Source organism: Diospyros lotus, chromosome 1 (genome assembly GCF_014633365.1).
Source record: "Diospyros lotus cultivar Yz01 chromosome 1, ASM1463336v1, whole genome shotgun sequence".
Classification (NCBI taxonomy): Eukaryota; Viridiplantae; Streptophyta; class Magnoliopsida; order Ericales; family Ebenaceae; genus Diospyros; species Diospyros lotus.
This window is the reverse complement of record NC_068338.1, coordinates 31,072,397-31,099,518: the sequence shown is the minus strand read 5'-3', so window position 1 is coordinate 31,099,518 and position 27,122 is coordinate 31,072,397. Positions and strand designations below refer to the sequence as shown.

General features: G+C 37.3%; 1 protein-coding gene across 1 annotated transcript; it reads right to left on the bottom strand.

Annotated features, from left to right (window-relative positions):
- Window positions 1-307: 307 nt before the first annotated feature.
- Window positions 308-25,862, bottom strand: LOC127803863 (ABC transporter G family member 3). The gene is made up of 12 exons (XM_052340445.1): window positions 25,669-25,862; window positions 23,337-24,016; window positions 23,167-23,246; window positions 15,650-15,936; window positions 14,851-15,022; window positions 14,411-14,524; window positions 14,041-14,169; window positions 13,302-13,493; window positions 10,679-10,765; window positions 1,765-2,037; window positions 1,320-1,427; window positions 308-703 (listed from the first exon to the last, which is right to left on the bottom strand). Exons 2-12 carry the CDS (start codon window positions 23,806-23,808, stop codon window positions 443-445), a joined length of 2,175 nt encoding a protein of 724 aa, XP_052196405.1. The 5' UTR covers window positions 23,809-24,016; window positions 25,669-25,862; the 3' UTR covers window positions 308-442.
- Between the last annotated feature and the right edge of the window lie 1,260 nt (window positions 25,863-27,122).

Genomic DNA, 27,122 nt, shown 5'->3' with positions numbered 1-27,122 from the left:
CCTCTAACAAAGCAATAATATATACATATTCTAGTCTAGCTGTGACTGTTGTACCAGAAGATACTGATCGATAAATGGACAAATAAAAGAATAAAATATCACTCACACGATCAATAATCTTAACTAAAACAAGCATCCATATCTAACAAAGATCCAGAGAAAACATTACTGGACGCGTTTACCGCCAATTAATTCATCAGAAATGAAATTTCTGGTCTCCAAAGTCAAGTCAACAATCAAAAACACGTGAGCTCAATAAACTTCTAAGAAAATAAAAAAAAAAAATCAATAAGAGAAATGGAGGCTATGTCAAAACCCTCTTCTATTTTAGTATTGCATTCCATTCCAGGCTCTCTAACAAACAACTAGTACAAATACAGCAGGGCCAGGGGGTACCAATTACAAAATCTTTATAGCCAGATAGGCAAATTCTACTTTTCATTCATCTTGCATTATTGTCTGTGTTCTTATTACACTGGAAAAGTTTACACAAAGAAAGCTTCTTCCTCACACGAAACTGAAGCAAAACAAACACAAGAAGACGATACCCAACTGCCATGAGAAACAACACCAGTAAATTCCCCCACTTTGAGTTGTTGTCGGCAGAGATCTCGTATGCACTTTTAAGGGCCTGGTATCCGGATATGGTTCTTACTTGCCCAACTGCAAAGTTAGTGTTGATGTACTCATTCTCCAAGAGCCCCTGAAACACAAGCAGGGCAGCAGTGTACATGAACATGAGATCTTTTCACCATCGTCAGCATCATCATAACCACATCTAGGATGTTACCAAATGTTTAGTTACTATTTGTCCTAAAAATATATCGAGCTTTCTGAGGCTCCCTCTAAAATGTAACTTGCTTGTGGACATTATTAACATGACAGACTAGAAGCGCACAACAGGACGCTGATATTGAGAGACGAATACATAAAACGAGACTTGAACCTAGGGCTTACTAGAACCAAAGCTCTGATACCATGAAAAACATAATAAATAAAAAAAGGGTATTCATGTGTGTGTGTGTGTGTGTGTGAGAGAGAGAGAGAGAGAGAGAGAGAATTTATTTATTAAGTTTCAGCCAAAAAGTAACAAACCCCTGCTAATCATATATGCCTATATGTTTTGAGTTCAGGTACTAATCTGAAGTTTACAAATTAAAGAAATACCACTATTTCTAGCTAAAGACTAAAATTAGAATAAGAACAGCAATAATGTTAACAGTAGAATCATGCATGCACCATCTAGCTCAGATCAGAGGGAAAGCCAGGGCATTAAGTTTAAAAAAAAAAAATGCAATGCCATAGAAAGTTCAACTTGCCTGTATAGAGTAAGTGTGGAAAGAAACATAGGATACCGGATACATCCATACAGGTCTGGGCAAAGCACTTCGAATTTTGAAGTAACCAGCTGAAAGCATCATTACCACCTGAAACGCCACACAATTGAGCATTTAATCAAAAAATTGAAAAAAAAAAAAGAAAGAAAGAAGAAATAACCAATTGCCCAAATTCAGTAGTAATAACTTATTGGTTTCATGCCAAAGAAATTAATTTCAATGTTGATTGCAAATAATACATCAAAGGCAAAAATACATAATGAATGAAAGAATCATATAATGAAGAGAATAATGCTACTCTTGAAAAGTAAGTACAAAAAGAAATGGGTGAAAGATAAGCAATGAGAAAATAGCGACAGAGTAATAGGACTCCTAAGCAACCCAAACAAAATAAGACTTTAGAGTACTTTTTTGTGTTGGAGCTTACGTTTATGCAAACCAAACTTAATATGCTCCAGAACATGTCTTGCCAAATGGTAACAACAGCCAGCATCAGTCCTTCATTTACCAGGAGGCACATGAAGAAATTTAGTACAAAGTACATCAACAAACTGAACTCGTCCCGCAGTCCTATGAGGAAATAGAACACAAGGCCGGATGAAATGGAGATAAGGAATAAGAAAGGGATGCTGGAAAGAAGCTGCCCAAGTAAGAAAACCAATGCTCCTGAATGCTGGTTTAATTGTTCACAGGCATATATCTGCATCATATATTGCAATTTGGTTAAGTTATTATTGGGTAGAATACATGCAGTAATTAATTAGCAACTTTTCAAATGAACTTATACATGACATTTGTTGTGCAAATAACAGATGGTTAATCTTAGCAGTTAGCATGATAAGGGAACGCGTACTATGATGGTGTCATTTTCTTTTCTATTCAAGGCTGTAACATGATTTTCTTTCTTGGTGAAAGTACTTTCTCGCTCAACAAATTAGAAAGTTCTATCTCAGGAAACATCCAACTCAAGCCCATCTCCTTTTGAAAAATCATTCAACTGGCAACAAGACTGTTGTGTGTTGAGAAATGAAAATTTGCAGAATACAGGTTATAAGAATTTGTTAAAGATTTCCTGCTTTGACAATATCTATAGCTGGAAATTTCAAGAAAAATACTCAGCACAAAAACCACCCAGTATCATCCAGTGTTATTAAAGGCGTGCCTAGGCGCACCCTGGGTGCCTGAAAGCATTCCAGGCAGGCGCAGACCAAAAGGCGTGCACCTTGGGCTTTTTAGTTGTTTTTCAAGGTTTTTATTTCACTGTTTGTTGCTTTATTTAATTTTTTATTGTTTAGGGTTTAAATTTATTGCTTCAACTACAAATTTGACAATAAGTAAAAAAATTACTACTTCAAATGCTCCAATTAAATTTGAACTAGATGAAGATGGATAGGGAGAATTGAACAAATTCAAGGCATGCAGTAACAAAATGCAACATTAAGTCACCAAAACAAAGAAAAATGCAAATTCAAGTCTAGTATATTACCTACCAAAAAAATGTATGAAACTATCATCACACTTCTAAACCATAGAAATCATCCAACAAGAAGAGTAGATGATGTGGAAGAAGATATTAGAGATGATGCTTCTAATGATGAAAATTGAAGACGATGAGAATATGGAAATTGAATCCAACTCTTATTCAATTAGTTCAAATATTCTTTACATACTTGGTCCCTATTTAACATGTACATAGAGAATCAACAAATATGGAAACATAAAATTAAACCCCAATAATCAGCGTAAACAGCCTAAATATTGGATCTCATTATGGTCTCAATCTCTTACCGCAATCTCCTCCAAATTCTCTTCAAATCATTCAAGATTTCAACACTCCCTCTCAAGTTGGATCATAGATGTTGATCATGTCCAACTTGCAGATAAACTCTTCAAAACTAGACCTCTGTAACCCCTTAGTGAATATATCTACCAATTGTTCTCTTGTAGGGATATAGGTCATGCAGATTGTCCCTTTTCTCAATTTTCTCCTTTATAAAATGTCTGTCAACTTCTATATGTTTAGTCCTGTCGTGTTGAACAGGATTATGGGAAATAATAATAGCAGCTTTGTTGTCGCAGTAGAGTTTGATGGGGAACTCTACTGTGATATGTAGTTCCTCCAAAAGCTTTTGTAACCATAGCCCTTCACACATCCCTTGTGCAACAACTCTGAATTTAGCTTCGGCGCTACTTCTGGCTACCACACTCTGCTTCTTACTCCTCCATGTTACTAGATTTCCCTAAACATAGGTGCAATAGCCAGGTAGTAGATCTTCTGTCTTCTGCTGAGCGTACCCAATCTGCATTTGTATAGATCTCTATCTTCTTACTGTCTCATTTCTTAAAGAATAGACCTCGCCCTGGAGAGCCTTTCAGATATCTGAGAATCTTATATACTGCTTCTAGGTGACTCTCTTTTGGTGAATGCATATGCTGACTGACCACACTTACAGCGAAAGCAATGTTAGGTCTAGTGTGAGATAGGTAGATCAATCTACCTACTAGCCTCTGATATCTTTCTCTATCCACAGGCTTTCCAACGTCTTCCATTCTTTTCCCTGCCTCAATCAGGGTATTGCTTGGCTTGCAACCAAGCATACCAATCTCAATCAAAAGGTTAAGAACATACTTTCTCTGGGAGACACTAATTCCCTTCTTTGATTTGGCAACTTTCATTCCCAGAAAATATCGCATTTGACCTAGGTTTTTTGCCTCAAACTCTGTGGCTAAGACCTTCTTCAATCTTTCTACCTCTCCTATGTTATCTCTAGTGAGTATGATGTCATCGACATACACAATTAGAATGGTCCTCCTTCCATCATTGAATTGTATGAAGAACATAGTATGATCTGACTGTCCCTGTTGATATCCTTGATTCTTAATTACCTTCGCAAATCTATCAAATCATGCTCTTGGTGATTGCTTGAACCCATATAGAGATTTCTTCAACCTACATACTCTGGTTTCTTTTCCCTCCTTGTAAAATCCTGGTGGTAGCATCATAAATACTTCTTCCTCTAGTTCACCATTCAAAAAAGCATTCTTGATGTCAAACTAATGTAGTGGCTAGTCCAAGTTTCCTGCCAAGGACAAGAGAACCTGTATAGTATTCAGTTTTGCTACTGGTGCAAATGTCTTGGTGTAGTCAATACCGTATGTTTGAGTGAACTCCTTTGCAACTAGTCGGGCTTTGTACTGTTCTACTGTGCCATCTGCCTTGTACTTCACCGTGAACACTCACTTACAACCCACGGGTTTCTTCCCCCTTGGCAACGTCATCACCTCTCAAGTTCTATTTTTTTCTAATGCCCTTATTTCTTCCATCATTGCTTCTCTCCATTCTGGAATCTCCAAGGCTTCTTGAATATTCTTAGGAATCTGGATTCTGTCAAGGTTAGACGTAAAAGCACAACACTTGGCAGAAAGAGCATTATAAGATACAAATTTTGAGATAAGATGGAGAGTACATGAACGAGGTTGTTTTCTAAGAGCAATGGGTAAGTCATCAAGATTTTTTACTTGGTCAAGATTGGGTTTTGGCTCATGAGTAGTCGGAACTATCATCCGTTCAAACTCTTTTGGTGGTTCGGATGCGAGAGTCTCATCAGGCTTTGATTTAGGTCTCCTTGAGTAGACAAGTGTCTCCCTGTCTGTTTGTTTTCCCACACCTCCCCCTGAGTTCAAGATTCCTTCAAGATTCCTTCTGCGTTGGACAAAGGAGAGGGTGTATTATAAGGGGTAGACTCAAAGATCGCAACATCGAAGTCGGTGTCAGAGGGTCGAGCTTCACTCAAGGACTCCCCCTGAAGCGAGTAGTAGGGAGTATGCTCAAAAAATGTGACATCCAGACTCACATATAATTTATATGAGAGAGGCTCAAAACATTTGTAACCTTTCTGAGTAGGGGAGTAACCAAGGAAGACACATTTGAGAGCTCTAGGATCCAACTTAGTACGTTGGGAGGCGTGAATGTGGACAAACATGGTGGACCCAAAAGCACAAAGTGGGAGAGATGAACTGAGTCGAGAATCAGGGAAGATCTCGTGGAACTTTTGGAGACGGGTTGCAAATGAGAGAACTCAACTAGGCATTCGATTGATGAGGAATGCAAAGGTCAGAATGACATCACCCCAAAAATTATTTTCATGTGAGAGGTGAACAGTAGCGCATGAGCTACCTCAAGAATATGCCGATTTTTCCGTTCAGCAACCCCATTTTGTTGGGGGGTGTGAACGCAAGAACTCTGGTGAATAATACCTTTGTCTTGAAGATAGGGTCCCAAAGAATGATTGAAGTACTCATTGCCATTATCAATACAAAGAATTTGGATTTTTGTGTGAAATTGGGTGTAAATCATAGTATAGAAGTTCATGAAGACAGAACTAACCTCAGATTTATAGTGTAGTAAATACACCCAATAGAGACGAGAATGGTCATCAATAAAGGTAATAAACCATTTTGTGTGGGTCCTATTGGGAACTCGTGAAGGCCCCCAAAGGTTACTGCGAATCAGAGTAAAAGGTAGTGACGGTTTATAAGGAGATGAGGGAAACGTAGTGCGATGATGTTTTGCAAGTTCACAGACTTCACATTGTAAATCCAAGGGAGTTTTATTTGAACAAAGTGAAGGAAACAAATATTTTAAATATTGAAAACTTGGATGACCCATTCGTTTGTGCCATAACAAAAGGTCACTATCCCTAAGAGTAGATGTAGAATTACAAATAAGAGGATGACACTGTTTACTCATGTGAGCGTCATCAAAGTAGTAGAGTCCCTCGCATTCCTTAGCACTGCCAATCGTCTTCCCCGATGATAGGTCCTGAAAGCAGTGTTCAAAAACGAGCTAGGCGCTAGTCGGGCGGTAGGCTGGCGCCTAGACGGGGCCTAGATCAACAGCAAGCTTGCTGCTGCAGCAAGGAGCAACCAGCAAGTTGTTGCAGCGAGCAGCGACCAGCTACAGCATGCAGCAAGGAGCAGCAAACAGTAACGCAACAGACGAGATCGATGAGATCAGAGGAAGATGGATACATACTGGAGGAAGATGAGATCGGCGATGAGAGATGATAGCCAACAGATGAGATTGGCGACGACGAGAGAGAACGGCCAACAGACGAGATCGACGGCGACAACGAACGACCAAGAGACGAGATCGGCAGCAAGAGAGAGAGAGAGAGACGACCTGCGATGAACGACCAGAGACAGAAAGGGAAGGGGGTAATAGGTTTGCCCAGGACGCGCACGACCTAGGCAACCCTAGCCGCGCGCGACCCAGGCGATTTGGCGCCGCTTGGGCAGCCTAGGCGCCGTTATGGCCCGATTAATCGGGCCTGGTGACTAGGGGTGCCGGGCAGCCCTTAATCGTCGCGACCAGTGGTCGCCTAACGCCTAGGCCGAATTTTCGAATACGGCCTGAAAGACACAATGGGAAGACAAAAATGTAGCTGAGCAATGAGATTGGTTGGTTAGCTAACTAACAAACAACAAATTGCAAGACAGATTCGGAATATGAATAACAGACTCTAAAGTAATAAATTTAGAGATACATATACTCTCCTTGCTAGCTACTGGGGATAAAGTGCCATCTGCAATTTTTATTTTCAAGTTACCAGCACAAGGTGAACATGTGGAAAATAAATGATGGGTATCAGTCATATGGTCGGATGCACCAGAATCAATAATCTAGGGTGTACAGCGCGAAGTAGTACTAAGAGCAGTCAAAAAAGTACCTTTGTGAGCTAAAGAACCTGATGGCAGAGAAGTAGAAGACTAACCCGAGGCTTGAAAGGTTGAAAAAAGAGCATATAACTTCTCAAGTTGCTCGGGATTAAAACCCCCAATAGAGGCCAATTGAGTGTGATGGATTGTTTCTGTTTGCTGTTCAGTTAAAGCTTGGTACCCATGGGATTTGTTGGGATGTCTGAGCTTCCAGTTAGCAGGCTTTCCATATAAAACCCAACAGGTATCTTTGGAATGGCCTGATTTTTTGCAATGGTCACAAAATGGCCTTTTATTTTGTCTCAGCCTAGATCCTATGGGAGGCCCACAGGTTACAAGGGTTGAAGCTTCAGGCCCAGGCGCGATTTTCTCCTTCAACATCACCTTACTTCTACTTTCTTCACGCCGAATTTCGGAGAACACTTCTCGAATGGAAGGTAATGGCTGGCGACCCAAGACTCAGCTCCTCACATCGTCAAGCTCTCTGTTGAGCCTAGCCAAAAACTCGTAGACTCTCTCGTTCTCCATTCTCTTCTTGAATCGCACACTATCACTCGTGCACTCCCAAGAATCTTCACAGCTGAGGTCCAGTTCCTACCATAAACCCAACATCTCCGTGTAGTATTCCGTCACCTCTCTTTCTCCCTACTTCATTTGCCACAGCCGAGTCTTTATCTCAAAGATTTGAGAGGCATTCTCGGCGTTGGAGTAGGTTTCGCGAACAGCTTCCCACACGTCTTTCGTCGTCGACAGGAACATGTACGTTTTGCCGATTGTTGGTCGCATGGAGTTGATCAAGTAGGAGGTTATGAGGGAATTTTCAGACCGCCATTTCTGGAAGGCCGCTACTTCCTTGGAAGGTGGTTGTTTGATCTCGCCGATAAGGAAGCCCAATTTGCCTTTGCCGTTGATGACCAGCTTGATGGATTGGGCTCATTCTCGGTAGTTCTTACCATTTAACTTTTCTACGGTAAGATAAATTGAGGAATTTTCAAACCTGCCGGTCAAACCCATGGAGGGGATTATTTTTTATTCTCCCTCCTGAGTTACCGACTGGGTAGACTCATGGCTGGCGGCCATGGCTTGCTAGGGTTTTTAGAATGACCTGAGCTCTGATACCATAAAGACGATGAGAATATGGAAATTGAATCAAACTCTTATTCAATTAGTTCAAATATTCTTTACATACTCGATCCCTATTTAACATGTACATAGAGAATCAACAAGTATGGAAACATAAAATCAGCCCCAAATAATCAGCCTGAATATTGGATCTCATTATGGTCTCAATCTCTTACCGCAATCCTCTCCAAATTCTCTTCAAATCATTCAGGATTTCAACAAAAATATAGAAATGCTTGATCTTGATGATGAGAATGATTTTTAAATTATTTAAAATTCATAATTAGTTAATCTTGACTAAGATTTAAGACCTATAATTTTTTTTAAGATTTAATTTAAGTTGATTTAAAGATTTTTAGATTATATCTTTTGACATTTTTAATTGTTATTTTCATTAGTATATGTTGAATTTTTTAATTTCCTTGATAACATACTTGTAAATATGTTATTAGGAGTTGTGACTTATTTTATACCTTATTTTTCAAGTAGGATATATATATATATATATATTTAGTAAGCATGCGCCTAATTCTATCAAGCGCGTGCCTCGCCTTGCATCGCGCGCCTCAAGCTCCAACACCTTTTTGTGCCTTAGTGCACCTTGAGCTTTTAATAACACTCGTATCATCAAATTGATCATTTGCAAGATTTACAGCACAATGCCAACATCACAATCCTTAATCCCACTAGGTAACGTGAGCTTATAAAGATTCCTAAGATAGCACTAAATAGCAACATAAGATGGGGAACCACACTATGAGAAGAATCATGTTATGCCTGCTATATTATCAAGGTAGTTTGAATTCCTTACTTTCCTGATGAAAATACTACTTTTTTCACTTCAGAAAACAAGGCTGGGAAATGATCTTAGCCACAGGACTGTTAGGAGGAACTGAATGAAAATTAGAAAAGCCCAACACAGTTGGAACTCAATAAAGGTTGCAATTAAAACATCCTCAAAGAAATCCCCAATTTGAAAGTTGAAATACAGCAGAATGCACACACACTTCTACAAGCAACCAAGGTGTATTTTGTAAGGAAACTACAAAACTGCATGCAATCCTTAAGTTGACACAACATATTTGCGCATGCAGTGCAGCCTCTCTTTGATCTAGAGCAACCATGACAGAACAGAATAGCATGTAGCAAAATGTTCAAGGACATGGCACAACTTATATTTTCTTCTGCCATTTTTGCTTATTCCTCTCAGTTCCCATTAACCTCAAATAGCACCAGCCACATCAGTCAGCAAATCCTTCCAATAAAAACCATTTCAGAAAGAAAGGATTCCCCTTTTGGCTAGATAAAAGTACAACCATCATTATGTAATTCAGATAGAGGCACAGCAGCTTTGTACATGCTTCTGAAATTACACACAAAAGGGGTGGTATTTATTTCAAATAAGAAGAGTGCAAAAATATCACAATGAGTGGTCTTGAAAGTACTCTACTAGCATAACAAAAGACAGGGTCGTAAGCTAATTTTTCATCTGGTACAGAAACCTCTTGAAATTCCTTTCTTACCCTTTATTAATATCATTTATCCCTATTGCAGTTTTCCAGTCAAAGTAACCAATCAGATTTCTTAGTCTTACTCAGCATGCAGCCCAAAGTACCAATCAAAGTTCATGGTCTTACTCAGCATGCTACTCAAAGAAACCAATAAGAGTTTCTTCGTCCTACTCAGCATGCCTCCCAAAGTAACCAATCATCTTGATCTTACTGAATCCAAAGTCAGCTTAACAAGCCCATCAATAAGGTCACCAAGCAAACTTGCATGCTAGTCATTGTTAAAGGGGTGGCACCAATGCACAAGGCTCTCCCTGTTTGTGAAGGGCCTAAGGGTTTTTTTTTTTTTTTAATGCAGTCTTATTCTTGCTTTGCAAAGAAGTTGTTTCCACAACTTGTACTTGCGACAATCACGAAGGAGTAAACCGTTACTGCCAAGGCTTGTCATGCAAGTCATTGAAAGAAATGATAATAGACCCATTGGGCTTGTGATGCCCCAAAGAATCCTAGATCCAGATAAGTAACATTAGTTCATTAAAGTGAATTGAGGAACTGAGATTCTGAGAATGGAATTTGAGGGGTAAAATAGGTAAACCAATTTTGTTAAAGTAAAATGCCTGAAAGGAATTTCAAACCAATTTTGTTAAAGTAATGCATATTGCTATGAATACAGCACTTTGGGCACATAATAATTAGATCACAAATACATAGTGTAAACTGTAAAACAGTAATCCAACTCCCTTAACCTCCCCATTACTTACAAAAAAAAACCTCCCTTTAGGCTTTAGTTTGGACTTTGATTAGATCTTCTTTGATCACTGTCATTTATGGTTATGTATGTCTCACTACTCATGAACTATCCACAATCTGGTTTAATACCATGCCTGGATAAAAAAGGAATATTTTGACGACAATTAAATCTAGCTGAATTCATTGAACTTAAGCTGCCATGTAAATGAACTTCCAAAACAAGAAAGTGGCAATTCTTGTTACCTTGATTTCTTTCATTTGTGCAGGTACTCCAGCAATGCTTAGAAGTGAACTAAATGACACAAATACAAATATTGCAGCAACTCTAGTCTGCAATTCAGAGGTTTATCACAAAGAAATGTTAGGCATATCAAAATGAAACAGAACAAGCAGCTGAAGATAGATGAGAACGAGAGCAACATAAACGCTAGTTAAAAGACAGGACTGGACAAGATAGAAAGGATATTATACAAGTTAAATGGCAAGTCCATCCTACGGTCATCAGTACATGAATATATATTGCATAATATTCTGTAAGGTTATGCAAAGCAACCAACTACTACTGGGGTTTTGACAAATAATTAGACACCAAGAACTGAACACCAACATGACAGTTCTATATATCTTATAAGCTTCAACTTCAAGGGATCAACAACCATGTACAAAACAATAGACAAAGATCTGTCAAGGAACAGTATAGTTGCTAATTTAGTCTTATAACTGAAAAAAGCAAGCGAACACCCAAGGAATATATCATAAACATAAAAATTTGAAAAAAAAAAAAAAAAGAATTGCCAAGCTTTATCAAGTCTGCTATTTTGTCCTTATCATGTAACTGGCAAAAATAAAGGGAACATCCAAAAGATTGTGACCACAAAATTTGAAAATCTTACCAGAGTCCTACTGTCACAAGTTGTATCAGAGGTTCATCAAAACATGGTTTTAGTTCTTCAAACACAGGACAAAGAATAGCTTGGTGACAGATAAAGCTTTGCATTATTAACAATGCTAGGACATAAGATCTTGCATCAGGCAAAAGGTGAAACTAGTGGTGTGTCTTTCAGTGACTTCAAGCTAGAGTTTAACTGTACGTTTCTTCCAACAGTCAGTATCAAGCTTGGGCCTACTTGGGGAATTTAACCTCTGCAAAGGAAGCCAATCCATGTAACCTCAAATCACAACAAACAACATTACATTACCATGTGACTGTTCAAACACAACAGCGATTATGGCTGAGAATTTTGGGAAAGGTTTGATTGGAAAGAAAAAATTGTATTTTCCTATAAAGTACCAAAAATTAAGTCCGCATAAGCAAAAATGGGAAGGAAACAGGTCCAAACAACAAAGTTACAACAACACACCAAGGCTTAATCCATCAGATGGGTTTGTCAAACAACAAAGTACATATCCCAAAAATTACCAGAACAATTTGAGGGAATACCAGATTTTGATGAAAACATTACTGCAGAAACATAACTTGAAAAATAATTGTATTTTGTCTGGTTGACTATATTTTCCAGATCATGTAGCCGGCACCTAGTAGGATTAAGGCTTGTAATTTGTTGTTGTTCATTGCATTGTACTTTTTTGGAGGTGTTAAAGAGTATACACATGGGAGCACTGATCTTAGAATGGATGGAATGCACCTATGCTCATTTTTTGTATGTTACTACAATCTCACGCATGCAAAATCTGAGAAATGATGGTAATCTTGGATAGGAAATATATTATTTACTAAAAGAAATCATAACTACTATTAGTAAGTCTCTGTATCACCCAAATGGACGTCCGTCCATACATCCACATGATGGCTTTCTTGTAATGATTCAGTCCACGTATTTCAAATAGAGAATTTATTTATTTATTACACTGTATCAGAGCAGGTCAAGCATATTTTGTGCTAAATTAATGCTTCCACTACTTGGCTGATTGCACTTTGCTATTCATCCAGCCTAACTCCTCTTAGTTCTACTGTCCTAATAAATAAATAAATAAAACATCTTCCTTCCCCTGCAATCATGAATTTGTTGTCATCTTGTTCACCTTGCTGTTGCCAAAAAATTTATCATCCTTTCACGTGCTAGTGAATTTTATACTTTTTGGATTAACTTGCAGAAGATGAGGAATAAAGGAAGTTCTTGATGATTATGATTCAACATGAGCCGGTGGCCTATGACAGAATTTGCATGGCCCATTTGCCAAAGTCAATTGTTCTTCAACCAATTGATCATCTCAATAAAATCACAGAATTTGTATGGGCCATTGGCCAAAGTCTATTGTTCTTCAACCATTTGACCATCTCACAAAATCACAACCAATGATTTGCCATCAGAAGTATAACATATGCCTACGTCCAACAAACTCATAAGATGGTGCAGATTCCCTATTAAGTTTGAGCAAGCCTGTTCAAGAGCATGATCTTATGGTTGGTTAGATACAGCTTAGTACCAGTAGTGTATCTACTCACTCCAAGTTGTTGCATGTGACATGTGAGAAATTAGTGTGTGTTTGAAAAGGAAATGAAATATTTGATTTCTCAAATCACAGAATCAAAAGATTAAGTTTCCATACATTCTATCTTTGCTGAATCCTATTTAAACTCACATGAGGTTTCATGTAATAATCCAAGTAATAGCTCCAATTTTGTATTTTTTTTAAGAAAAAGGAGAAAAAAAAAAACAAATGACCAATGTACAGGCATCAAATCGTAACTTTAAAACCAGGAGGGATTTAATTAAAGCAAAGGCTTCTCAAAGTTTAGGCAACAGCATCCTTTATTAATTGACCTATGATATAAATGCACATTGTCCTCAATATTTAAAATGTCGCAACAAAAGAAAGTTCAGTCTGAACTTAGGAAACTCACCACAACAGATGACAAGGAATGCCCCAATCCAGAGAATACTGTACCAATGCAGACTGTAAGAAGCATATAGAGAATTAGCCGAAGCCAGTAGTACTTCCACTCTCTTGACATAATCAGCAAGGATCTCCAAGTCAAAACTGCAATTCGTGTTGCATTGCTTGCCTTCCCCTTGCTTTTGAGAGATGGACCTTCCTGTGACAATAATTGCAGGTAACAAATGAAGTTGATTGAGGGCAAAAGCTTCAAATGATAATTAGTTCAGTCATTTTTACTAAGGAAAAAAAATAAATAGTAAGAAGTCAGAAATTAGAAAGGAAAAAAAAAAAGTGGTTTGGGTATCTTTCAGATGCAAATCTCAACGGTCAACACTCAACAGAGTCAAATTTATCAGGAAAATGAGAGACATTACGGATCTCAGCACACTTACCACATGTATATTGAGAAGGGAATCCAATACCTTCCTTATTTATCACAGAAAATTCAATTTTCAACCTTAGCACTCTTTCATCTTAAGTGACTCCTAATGAAACTATAACTTCACACTTTATAACAACTAATGAAGCTCTTTAATACAGAAACAGAATTAGGATTCATGGTCAATACGTAATGCTTTACATGGACTTAACTCTCATGTCCAGTACAAGTACGTGATTATATGATGTGGCACATAACTCAACAAGAATACATTAAAGAAGACCAGCCTACACAGGACAAGAAATGTACATAATAAAGCCTATACCTTTTCAGTGAGTCTTATGATCATAGTCTCAACAGCAGCAGCATCTGCTGATGACTTATAAGTTGCTTCAAGGGTGCGTATGGCGACAGCAGTGTCCATATTTACGGATGAAAAATCTCCCTGGTCATCCTGTAAACACAATTCGATCCATGTTACAGAACACATACCAAGAGGGTAAAAGAATGCATTATGTTTCACAAAAAGGTGGACAATCACCATTTTAACCTCAATTTATTAACCAACCAACAAAACAACCTTAACCGCCTATCTAGCTGTAATTAATGGTTTTTTACTGTTACCTTTTCTCTAAGGGTCATGAAAGAAGATCAGACTAAAAGAATTAAGATAATCCTAGCAAAGAAGTAAATACCTGCCAATTTTTGCACATAGCAATGATCCTGTCAAAATCTGTATTTATTGCGCGTAAGAAGTGGTCAGAAGGACTTTGCATAATTGGGCAAGGAAATCCAGCATTTGAAAAGTGCTTCATCAAGAGAAGAAAGTTAATTATAAGATCACATAACCTGGAGGATAAGAATCTCAAATATTGAAACTTAGTGCACCATCTAGCTTCTATTGACTCCTTACCATCTTATTGTAGCAAATAATAACGGCAATTACAATGGTAGTGATAGTAATGATATTAGTCCCACTACCACAACCAAAATCCAACTTTATTCTGGAAACAATTCAATGTCCAAAAACTGAAGGCAACCCACATATGATCTGCTCAGAAGCTCTTGAATAGAAATTATTATACAGACCAACACGGAAGAAGGCAAACTGAATTGGCAAAAACCGATGCCTTACCTGCAAACAAGCCAACGTCTCTCCAAAAAAGAGTGTGTTTCCATTGGAAAGAAGGCAGATTCGGTCAAAGAGTCCAAAAACTTCTGTGCTGCTCTGGTTGATAGTAAATACAAGAGTGCAACCCGTGCTAGCAAGCTTCTTTAATGTAACCATCATCAGAAGTGCAGACACGCTGAAAAGGAGCCCCTAACATTTTGTTAGAGTTGGAGTACAGCTCAAAGCATACTACAATATGGCACTTGTGGTGACAGTGACCTGCCCCATTAAATATGAAGGACATAATCCAGGCACAATTCAACAAGACACTCAGAAAATTAGAGTTACCAGAATTAACGACAAGAGTGTTTTGAAACTGTAAATACAGACAAAATGACATCTTGATTGGAAGAACGGTTTAAAACTTCAAACACAGATAAAATTATATCTTGACGGTTCAAAATCTAGACGAGTAAAAAAATGATTTTACCAGCAGATAGAAGGTTTCTCTTGTTTGTGGGTAATTTATATAGGCAATTTCAATGCCTTTTACACCAAAAGTATAAATGTCAAACCTTGTAAATTAAGAGCACCTATAGACGGTTAACAGTTCATATATTTTGATTATGTGAAAACAATACTAACAAATGTCTTCTCCAATTCTATTGCAAGTGGAACAGAAGTGCGCACTGCAAGTAAATATGCATTTGAAAGTTACATAACACAATGTAGATCATTCAAGGCAAAGATACCAAATATCAGTTAAGGCCCTTCCAGTCCTAAACCAGAGTAAAGATAGACAAAAACAATAAACAGAAAGCACCTGTCAAGATGATAAAGAGGCTCGTCAATAAAGAGAATATGTGGTCTCATGACAAGCTCCCGGGCAATACTGACACGCCTTCTCTCACCATTTGGAAGACCCTTCATATAACAGTGACCACCTATAAGTTTATTTGCATAATCGCCCAGCGACATAGCAAGAATGGCATCCTCTACCACACTCTTTTTCTGACAGAAAAAACCAGGAAGTTGGAGCAGTGCAGAATAGTAAAGGAACTCCCGGACTGTGAGGGATCCAATAAGTGTGGTTTCCCTCTCAACGAATCCCTGCAAGTCAAGAAAACAGAAAATGACATATCAGGATTTTGAACAGTTCCAAAAGAAAAAACATTGACTACCCAACTGATTCTTTTTTGTACTCATGAAATTCACTTCAGCACACTTTGCTGCAAGCCCAATCTAATCAAGAATAATTTCTTAGGAACTTGAAAGATTCACAATCAACATGGGCTATGTGAAAATGTGCAACTTCGGAACCTAAAGGAGAATAACCAGAACCACCATAACAAGAATAAAGGATTTTATTACACCTATGCACAAACAAATATGGAAAGAAGACTAATAGAGGCTCTTGTGAGAAGAGTGGATGGAGTGGACCAAGTATTTGGCAAAAGAAGTAGAGGAAGACCAAGAAAACTTGGTAGAACTTAGGAATGATATTAGTTAATAAGGGCTTTGCATAAGATAAGGCCATAGGTAGAAGTAACTAGAGAGCTAGAATTCATGTAACCAACCCCACAAGTTGGGATAACGTCTTGTAATGTTGTTTTTATGCACACAGACAAATATGAAGCATCTGAGGGAAGCAAAGGAAAATAATAAGAACAACCACAGCCAAGAACAGAGGATTTTACCAGACCTAAGTGCAAGGAGAAAACTTGAAAAACTTAATTGAAACCTGTAGAAATATTCTATTTGTAGAAAATATGCTAAGGATATTCTTCTTTCCTTTTACTATTATTTCCTTTCATATTGTACTCTTCCTCTATAAATACAAGAGAGGAATCCATGTATTTGTGAAAAATATAAACAACAACAACAACAACATATCCAGCCTTTATCCCACTATGTGGGGTCGGCTACATGAATTCTAGACTTCCATGTATATTTGTGAAAAATATACAGAGAAAAAATATTTCTTCAGTCTCCCTTTGTTAATATGGTATCAGAGCCAAGTTCCTAGGTCTTAGGGCTTGTTCTATCTCCCAGCCTTCATTGCTGGCTAACCTGCCCTCATTTAACGAAGGGCCTCTCTGGGTTCCTCTGTCGGAACCGATCATCGCTCTGCCCACTAGAAGTTCAGCAAACGGGAGGACTTCCCCGCCACCAGAAGTTCAGCGAACAAGGCCGACAGTAGCTGTCGCTAGCCGTCGTGGTTCAACCAGCAACCATCGCTCCAATCGCGCCATCGCCAGCCGCCTTTTCCATCAGATCCGATTGTTTTGTGTCAATATCCAGTCACTGCTGGCCGCTTTTTCGCTAGATCTGCCGACCATCATCACCGCTTTTTCGCTGCCTTCCATTGCTGCGCCGCCTCCTTAGATCCGGTCTTCCGCCCACTGTCGCTGCCTCACTCTAAGGTCAACGCCGCCCTTGGGTTCTGTTTGGCTGGTTGACGACATCCGTGCTAGTTGGTTGTATTGTCCTAGCTGATCGGGTACCTCTCTTCTGTCGGCAGAAGATCTTTAGCCTGCCATTGCTGGCTGTTCAGCCAACTCAGACCTGATCCAGATCTAGTTTAACCCGTTAGGCCGCTCCAGACCTGTCATAGACTGCCAGCCCATTCAAGATCTATTTTCTTGCCCAGATTTGACCTAAATCTGATCAACCACAAACAAGACCCTTCAGAAAAGAGCAGCTTAATCAAATTATGAAACTGCTACAGTCCGATTCATTACCTGGTACACTTAATTGTTCTTTGGCTCATTCAAGTAGAATTCCTTTAGCCTTGTCAAGTTTCTTAAAATCTACTCCATGGATCATTGATTCAGGGGCATCTGATCACATGACCAACTTGTCCAATCTATTCGATTCATATAATCCTTGTTCAGGTAGTGAAAAAGTAAGGATAGCAGATGGCAGTTTTTCCTCTATTGCTGGCAAAAGCCTCATTAAAATCTCTGAAAGTATTGATCTTCAATTAGTACTTCACGTTCCTAAACTTGTAATCTTTTGTCTGTCAGCAAACTTTCCAAAGATTCTAACTGCCGCATTACATTCTTTGATTCTTATTGCCTATTTCAGGACCATAACTCGGGGAAGACAATTGGCAGTGCCAGAGAGATAAACGGACTTTACTACTTCAATGAGGATTTCTTCGGTAATAAAAAAGCTCATGAATTGAGTGGTAAGAGTTTAATTTCTGATGTTGATCCAATAATGCAATGGTATCTTAGGCTAGGCCATCCTAGCTTTCCTTATTTAAGACACTTATTTCCAAAATTGTTTAAAGGAGTGGATTGCTCTATGTATCAATGTGAAAGCTGTCATTTGTCTAAAAATCATCGTGTTAAATTTGTTCTCAAACCTTACCGTCCTTCAAAACCATTTTATTTGATTCACAGCGATGTTTGGGGACCCTCAAAAGTTACCACTTTATCTTGTAAAAGATGGTTTATAACTTTTATTGATGATCATACTAAACTATGTTGGGTTTACTTGCTTAATAAGAAATCCGACGTAGCAAGTGTTTTCAAAGATTTCTTTTATATGATCGAAACCCAATTTCAAACAAAAATTAGTATTCTTTCATTTGATAATGGAACAGAATACTTCAATGCATGTTTAAGGGGTTTTTTGCAAGAGAAGGTATTTTACATGTAACAGAATGGCATAGCTGAATGAAAAAATAGCCATTTACTTGAGGTAACTAGGGCTATTATGTTTTCTATGAATGTCCCAAAATACCTCTGGGGAGATGCTGTATAAACTGCTTGCTATCTAATCAATAGGATTGCCACTCAACTCTTAAACTTTGAGACACCTTTAAATTCCATGAAAAAGATTTTTCCTATGTGCCGGTTGTACTGTGAGCTGCCTTTAAAAATTTTTGGATGCATTTTTTTTGTTCACATTCCACAAATTTTTCGATCCAAATTAGATCCAACGGCTGAAAAATGTGTTTTTGTTGGTTATGCTCCTAGAAAAAAAGGGTACAAATGCTTTAATCCTTTGACAAAAAAAACTCACATAAGCATGGATGTGTCTTTCATAGAAAATCAACCCTATTTTACCAAAAATTATCTTCAGGGGGAGAATATTATAGAAGAAGATAATTTTTTGCAAATTTCTAAACCTGTAGAAGAAGATAATTTTTTGAAAATTCCTGAATCTCTTCCAAATATGTTAGATATGATTGACACTCCACTCCACTCTGATAAACGATCCAAGAAAATTAGTGCTCAAAACAATAAAGAACAGGATGTGTCTAGTTCACATGTGCCAAACATCATAATGGAATCAGAATCAGGGGGAGAATTACTACAAACGGATCAAAACAATCCGAAACCTGAGCTTCAGTTTTATATCAGAAGAAAATCTCAGGGAAATGCTATTGATCCGAATATCCTTCCAGTAACTGAGCAATTGACATCTTCGGATGATGGTCCTTCTTCCAGTCAAGGTAATTCTAAACTTACTTCTTCAAATTCTTCCTCAGTTGATTTGTCTGATCTTGATATCCCTATTGCCACTAGAAAAGGAGTAAGATCTTGTACTAAACATCCTATCGCCAAATACCTGTCATACCAAAAATTGTCCAATAGCCACAAGGCATTTCTTTCAAATATTTCTAACTTGCATGTACCAAGAACAATTCAGGATGCCTTAGGTGATCCGAATTGGAAGTTAGCAGTAAATGAGGAGATGAATGCTCTTAAAAAAAATGGCACTTGGGAAATTGTGGAGCTACCGAAAGGCAAGACAACTGTAGATTGCAAATGGGTCTTCACTGTAAAATGTAAGGCAGACGGGAGCATAGAGAGGTACAAGGCAAGACTTGTTGCCAAGGGGTTCACCCAGACATACGGCATCGACTATCAAGAGACATTTGCTCAAGTGGCAAAGATAAACTCTATTCGAATCCTCATCTCACTTGCAGTGAATTTTGATTGGACTCTTCACCAATTCGATGTAAAGAATGCCTTCCTAAATGGCAACTTGGACGAAGAAGTGTTTATGGACCTCCCCCCTGGATTTGAGAAGAGCCTCGGTACCAACAAGGTATGCAGTCTAAAAAAATCCTTGTATGGTCTGAAATAGTCTCCAAGAGCATGGTTTGAAAGGTTTGGAAAGGCAATGAAAAGCTATGGTTATACTTAGAACCAAGCAGACACAATGTTTTTCAAACACTCTAATGACGGTAAGAGAGCTATTCTAATTGTCTATGTAGATGACATAATAATGACTGGTGATGACAGGGGAGAGATTGACGAGCTTAAGAGGAAACTAGCTCATGAGTTCGAGATCAAGGACTTGGGCCCTCTAAAGTATTTTCTTGGAATAGAGTTTGCAAGATCTAAGAAAGGAATCTTTGTTAACCAACGTAAGTATGTCCTGGATTTACTCAATGAAACAGGAATGCTTGGGTGTAAGATAGCTGAAACTCCCATCAAACCTAATTTGAAGCTACAACTTGTCGAAGCCAAAGATGTGGTAGAAAGAGAGAAATATCAAAGGCTTGTGGGTAGACTCATCTATCTATCTCACACTCGACCTGATATAGCATTTGCAGTAAGTGTAGTAAGTCAATTTATGCACTCACCTGGTTCACAACATTTTGAAGTTATCTACAGAATTCTAAGGTACCTAAAGGAAACTCCTGGAAAATGTTTGCTCTTCAAAAAACGTGGACATCTTCACATAGAGGCTTATACAGATGCAGATTGGGCAGGCAATGTTACTGATAGGAGATCTACACCGGGCTACTGCACCTTTGTGGGAGGTAATCTAGTCACTTAGAGGAGCAAAAAACAAAACGTGGTGGCCAAAAGTAGTGCTGAAGCTGAATTTCGTTCAGTTGCCCATGGGATTTGTGAGGTCATGTGAATAAAGAGGCTACTAGAGGACTTAAGGGTCTCTGCTTCCATACCAGCTAAAGTTTACTGTGATAATAAAGCTGCAATTTCCATCGCCCATAACCCAGTGCTCCATGACAGGACTAAGCATGTAGAGGTGGATAAACACTTTATCAAGGAGAAAATTGATAATGGGGTAATTTGTATGTCCTACATTCCAACAATTGATCAAATTGCCGATATTCTTACCAAGGGGTTACACAAAAGTCAGTTTGAAAAATTAGTGAGCAAGCTGGCCATGGAAGATATCTTTAAGCCAGCTTGAGGGGGAGTGTAGAAATATTCTATTTGTAGAAAATATGCTAAGGATATTCTTCTTTCCTTTTACTATTATTTCCTTTCATATTGTACTCTTCCTCTATAAATACAAGAGAGGAATCCATGTATTTGTGAAAAATATACAGAGAAAAAATATTTCTTCAATCTCACTTTGTTAATAAAACCTTCCTGAAAAAAACAAACAAACAAAACTCTCAACTCCAATCCTAAACAACTGTAAAGTGCAACCTGCTGCTTTCACCCATTCCAACCACTCTCACAGGCTTATTCTCAACCAACAGACGGTAACTTGTGCCAAAACACATCAGCCTTGGTACTTCTCAATTAATTGACAACACATAACAGATGCTAAAGCATCTTAACTCTCTTGGTAAAAATTCTCTTTCTCAACTTAATATACTCCCAAGCATTTAAATGGCAGTTGTGACATTGTATAAGAAATGATGAGGATGCTGCAAGCAAGTGGATGATCATAACAGATCCAGATATTGAGTCATAATTTTTATTCACATCAGATCCAGATATAAATCCAAGAAATCTCAAAGTTTTGGACATGTTTACTTGTAGAGAATGTTTTCTATTTTCCATCTCCAGTTCTAATCTCTATTTCCACGTTTCCATTTCTACAGAAAATAAGAGAAAAATGGAAAACGCATTCATTTCCATTAAATATGAAATTAGTTCTATACTTCAAAAAGACAAGAGAATGCGTTCAAAGTCATGTAGAAGAAGAGATATAAAGATCAACGACAAGGGGAGAGGTGAATGGTCAGGGCGGCCTGATGAAGAGAGGAGTTGTCACTGTCGTAGTGGCAGAGGGAGGCGTAGGGGTACTAGTCGAGGGATGAGAACAACAAGAGGAGAGGAAGAAGGCGGCAAGGAAAAGGGTGCCGATGATGCTTGTTGTCACAATGGTAGAGGGCATCGTCATAGTGGCAAGGATGAGGATGACAAGAGAAAAGGCCGATTGTGCTCGCCTTCACAATGGTAGAGTGGAGCAAGGAAGAGGAGAGAAAGGTGTGGTGAGTGAAGGGATGGGTGCGAATGAAACACTAGGAAAAAGTGAAGTAAGAGAGAAGCAAAAGGGAAACAATTGTTGCTAACAGGAGTCAAAGTGGGGTTCGTGTTTTCCCTAGAGAACATGTATATATTTAAGATGTTTTCTAAAGTCTAGTACAATTTTTGAAAACAGAAAATTTGTTTTCTATTCTCCAATTTAGAAAAAAACTATTTTGAACATAGTTTCCAATTTTCTATCTCTGTAGAGATATTTTTTGGAAAACTACTCTAGTTTTCCACAAGTAAACATACCCTTTATTTTCTCATAATTCTTATTCAATTATTTTCCATCAGCAAAAATACTTGAGCTTACTTCGTAACATGCATTGACTAAAGAAAAAATCAATACACTATCAAGCCCAAGCAGCAAACTTTGCAGAACAATCATACACAACAGTACTGGTCAATTGGCTGAATCACATGGGAGATGGAATTGTGGAAGAGATTGGATCCAAACATTTATGTGCACCTCTCACAACTTCTATAAAAGTTTGGTTTAGGAGGTTCAATGAGGATCATATTAAAAATAATGAACCTATCTAAGCTCTATAAAGTTGATACATAGGTTACAATCAATGCACATGGAATGCATACAAGTAACATGTAATGCCATCCTACAAAACATTTTATTAGTCAAACATGCACTGGTCAGTGTAATTATGTAACATTTATGTGCACCCTTCACATCTTCTATCAAAGTTTGGTTTAGGAGGCAGCGTTGGGATCATATTCAAAACAGTTAACCTTATCTAAACCATTTAAAGTTATGCCAGTATATAAATGTAACATGTATGGAATATTGATTACAAGTAAACAAGAAATGACAACCTACAAAAGAATATATATATATATATATATATTAGATAAACATGCACTGGTCAGCATAATTTCAATATACTGAAGTAGAAATATAGTCTTTGGTTCACAAGGAATGAAACACTCAGTACCACAACTTCAATGTACAAATTTAAACTTGGTGAACAGTATGAGACAGATCAAATTCAACAATAGCCTACTTGAATTAAGCTAGTACCAAATTTACATAATAAAACTGATTGCAACCATAACATAATTAAAAACTTACATAGGACCCGTATGGCAAGTGTGATTTTTCTCCATTCACAAACACCTCGCCATACATTTTAGCTGAATCAGGCAACCTTCCTAAATAGAAAGAAAGCATCATTTTAGATTTTATTCATCTGCATGGTCACTGGCACTTTTATTATTATCAATCAATTGAAATCTACAAACCTGCAATAGCCCGTAAGAGTGTTGATTTCCCAGACCTGGCAGGACCCATGATAACAGTCATAGTCCCTGGTAATGCATAACCGTTTGAACTCTTAACAACTCTATCAGAGTACTTTCTTTTCCCCTTTATGGTAACAGTCAAGTCCTTCCAAACAACTGAAGCCCCTGCAATCTTTCTGGCAACAACAGCACCCTCTGGCAATGGAGGAGAGGGCAATGACCCACTATTAAGCTTTGAGAGAGATGGGGAAGCTGGAGTGGTTGCAGCATTGATGGAGTCACCTCCTTCCTCCACCCTAACTTCAATATCTGTGTCATCCCAGTCTGGTGAATCCTCAAAAGATATGGGTTGTCTAAGCGAACCAGGTTTACGCAGATAGAAAAAATTACTTGATGGCACCCTACTTGCTGGACTACTTGCTGATGAAGATGATGATCTGTAGTTATCAGACTGAGACTGTATTTCTTCCATTTGACTTTCAAGGAACTAATGTTTTGTAGAAAACTAAGAAGCTACAACCATAAACAATTTCTTCTGCATAGTTAATCAAAATGAATGCATACTCAGAGTCATCCAGTTACTCCAAGAGCCAGTATTGCAATGGGGTTCCTTTTTCAGCCGAATAAAAGGAGAAGCTCACATGCCTTCAGTCTAATACAGTATCCAAAAATAAATAGACCTGCATCCAAACAAAACTATGATAACAAATGAGAAGACACAAATGGAAGCTACAAGTGGAAACTAAGGGCTTGTTTGATTATGTTGTCAATTTTCATGTGTTTGTTTTTATTTCCTGTTAAAACATAGAAACTAAAAATTGTGTTTGATAATGTTGTTGATTTTCAAAATTTCGAAGAAAGAACTAAAATAATGTTTGATAAAAAGATGTGGTCTGTTTGATCAGATAATTGAATATTACGTAATTATTTTATATTAACAAAAATACACATCCCTTACAAAAAGGGTGATTGGTCGCTAGAGGTTGAGTTGATGAAGGGAGTGTGGTTGGTCAGTCACCAGAGGTTGGATTAATGAATAGCGTGGCTTGTTGGTCAAATGGAAACAAAAATATGAACACGGATCATTTTTGTGTTTCTATTTTTAAAACAAAAAACAACACACACTAAACACATTTTCTTTTCTTTTTCTTTCTTTCAAACAAATTGAAAACAAGAATTGAAAAACAAAAATGACAACAAAATTAAATGATCCCTAACAAAGAAGTTTCAGGTCATGACATCAGTACCCCATGAATACCTCAATGTAGAGTCTTAACAAACTATTTTCATTCTCATTACTTTTCCCAGATTGAAGAGTAAAAGATGAAGACATGCTGGAAATTGAATCTTTATTTTCTTAACATGAGGTGACATAAAAGGTCAAGGAACTGATCAAGTGATCCAAACTAGATCCTTTGTTCTAATTTAGGTGAACTATTTTTCATTGGTACTTGAGCTTGAAACTAGTAGAGATGAAAAATAAATTAAGGGAAATAACTTGTAGGGGAATAGGTTTCTTGAGGGAGACAAATGCTTGATATGTTGTTGTAACTTGTAGGGGAATAGGTTACAATCCACTGTCTGGTTTTGTAAAGAAGCGCAAAGGAAACTAGAAGAAAATAATATCTTCACAACTGAAGTAATGAGGCAATATCATCTTGAAAATAAGAAAAACAAATAAATAAAAATAAAGTTAGACATGTTGCATTGTTTTTCTCCGGTTTCCCTCTCTCTCTTCCCTTCCAAGCTAGAAAAAATGGGCAAAACCAATTCATTTCTATTTCTTTCTCAAGTTGCAAACAGACTGAAAAATAATGCAGAAGCCAGGAGTGTCTCTTTTCTTTTTTTTTTTTCTTTCATCAGTTTTCTCATCATTAATTTATCATAGCCCAGTAAAACCCAAAAGCTCAAACACCTGAGCCAGGAGTGTCACTTTCATGTTCTTTTTGCTTTTACCCGTCTTTCTCATGATTAATTGATCATAAACCAATAAAACCCAAAAGCTCAAACACCTATAAAAATTCGCATAAATACATAAACATAGGAACATGACCCAATAAAACCCAAAACCTCAAACACCCAAAAACAGATTTAAACACGTACTAAAATAGCATCCCACAATGATCCCATCTGACTCATTCAACAGAAACCGTTCACTACAACCGAAATCCATTCAAACCCAACGCGGTACTAGGTAACAAGAAGCCACAGAACCCCAGCCTCAACAAACAAAACCCTCGGAAACTGATGTAAGCATGAGACAAATAAATCAAATAATCAAAACCCACAAATGGTAATGGACAGTAAGTGACAAAGAGCAGAGACGACTAACCTGGATCTGAAGTGGTGGAGCTGAGTGGTGGAGCTGAGCGAGGAAGAGAGAGAGAGAGGGGAGGGGGGAAGCGAGTGGAAAATGAGAAAGAAGTGACAACGAAATGTGGAATTGTTGTCCTTAGATTTTAATGGATCTTTTGACCCCGCTTTTTCCGGTTTCTTGTAATGCTCCTCTGTTGGGCAACATCTCATCTGCTTTATCCTTTATTCTTTTTCTTTTTATTTATGTGGAATTGCTGCACATATATTTGATCCTTCAGATACAAATGATTATCACCATTTTGGTTGAGCTGTTCTTCTTTCCTTTTCCTTCTTATTCCCAATGATTATAGATATTTCGTCTTGTTTTTAGTGATAAATGATAATTTAGGTGAATTTGATATTTTAAATTTTAATTACATAGACCTCAATTAATTTTTCACTAAATTATATATATATTAGATTTTATTATAAAAAAACAAAAACCAGCAAACTATCTCTATTTGGAATTGCAACCTTTTACTCCCATAATTGAGTTTGATCAGTTGGGTGATGTGATGGTTTCTTTCCAATATATTTGTTAGGGTGGTGAAAAAAATAAATAAATTCATCCATTTTTATAAATGAATAAATTAAATATAAATACACTCTTATAATTAAAAGAAAACATAAGTTAAGAAATAAAATTATTTGGAATAAAATACCCAAAACATGATTAACTCGATTGAGATATATATATATATATAGGGTATAAGCTGTGTTCCTTTTTTGTTTTTGTTTTTATGTTTAGTCTTCTAAACGTTAATTTACATCATTATTATTTAATTATTTGAACTACTCTTAAAACTTATTATCTAATGGTATTAGTAGATACAACATAAATAAATATAATAATTTGTCAGATAAATATATAATAATAAAGAACTAAAATGTCAACAAATTAATGAAACTGACCCACAGAGTGGATAATTAATATTTTTTTATCATAAATAAATGTTATTATATTGGTCCACTGACTTATGAGGCAATGGAGCATTTTTATAATTATACAAATGCAGAACAACACATCACGTACAGACAGATTAAGCTCTGGCGTGGAGACAAGCTTAAACTGGGAGAACAAATCAATAATGACATATTTCTGAATCTGCACGCCACTTTGAAGCCCTAATTGAATTGATTTGAATCGATAACCAACCCCCCATTTCTTGAAGAAGCAACGCAACTGCCCATCCCTTAAATAAATATTGCACAATCATGAATCTGGTAATGATGTCTCGCGGTTAATAAAGCAACCAAAGAGATTATTATACAATTAAAATTCTTCTAAATCAAGTTTGTTTCTTTTAATGTGTGCCCAATAAGGATTTTAGTATGTTGTGAAAATAAAAGAAGAATTTTGTTACGTGTTTAATGTACTTTATTTGAAGCACTAAACATTTTTATTAACTAATAATAAATATATTATATGTT

Coding starts and splice junctions, on each gene's coding strand:
- LOC127803863 (XM_052340445.1), bottom strand. CDS start 23,808: ATGGAAGAAATACAGTCTCAGTCTGATAACTACAGATCATCATCTTCA. Junction 15,023..15,649: donor CCTCTTTATCATCTTGACAG/GTGCTTTCTGTT, acceptor GCTCCTTTTCAG/CGTGTCTGCACTTCTGATGA. Junction 10,766..13,301: donor ATTCCTTGTCATCTGTTGTG/GTGAGTTTCCTA, acceptor TCTGAATTGCAG/ACTAGAGTTGCTGCAATATT.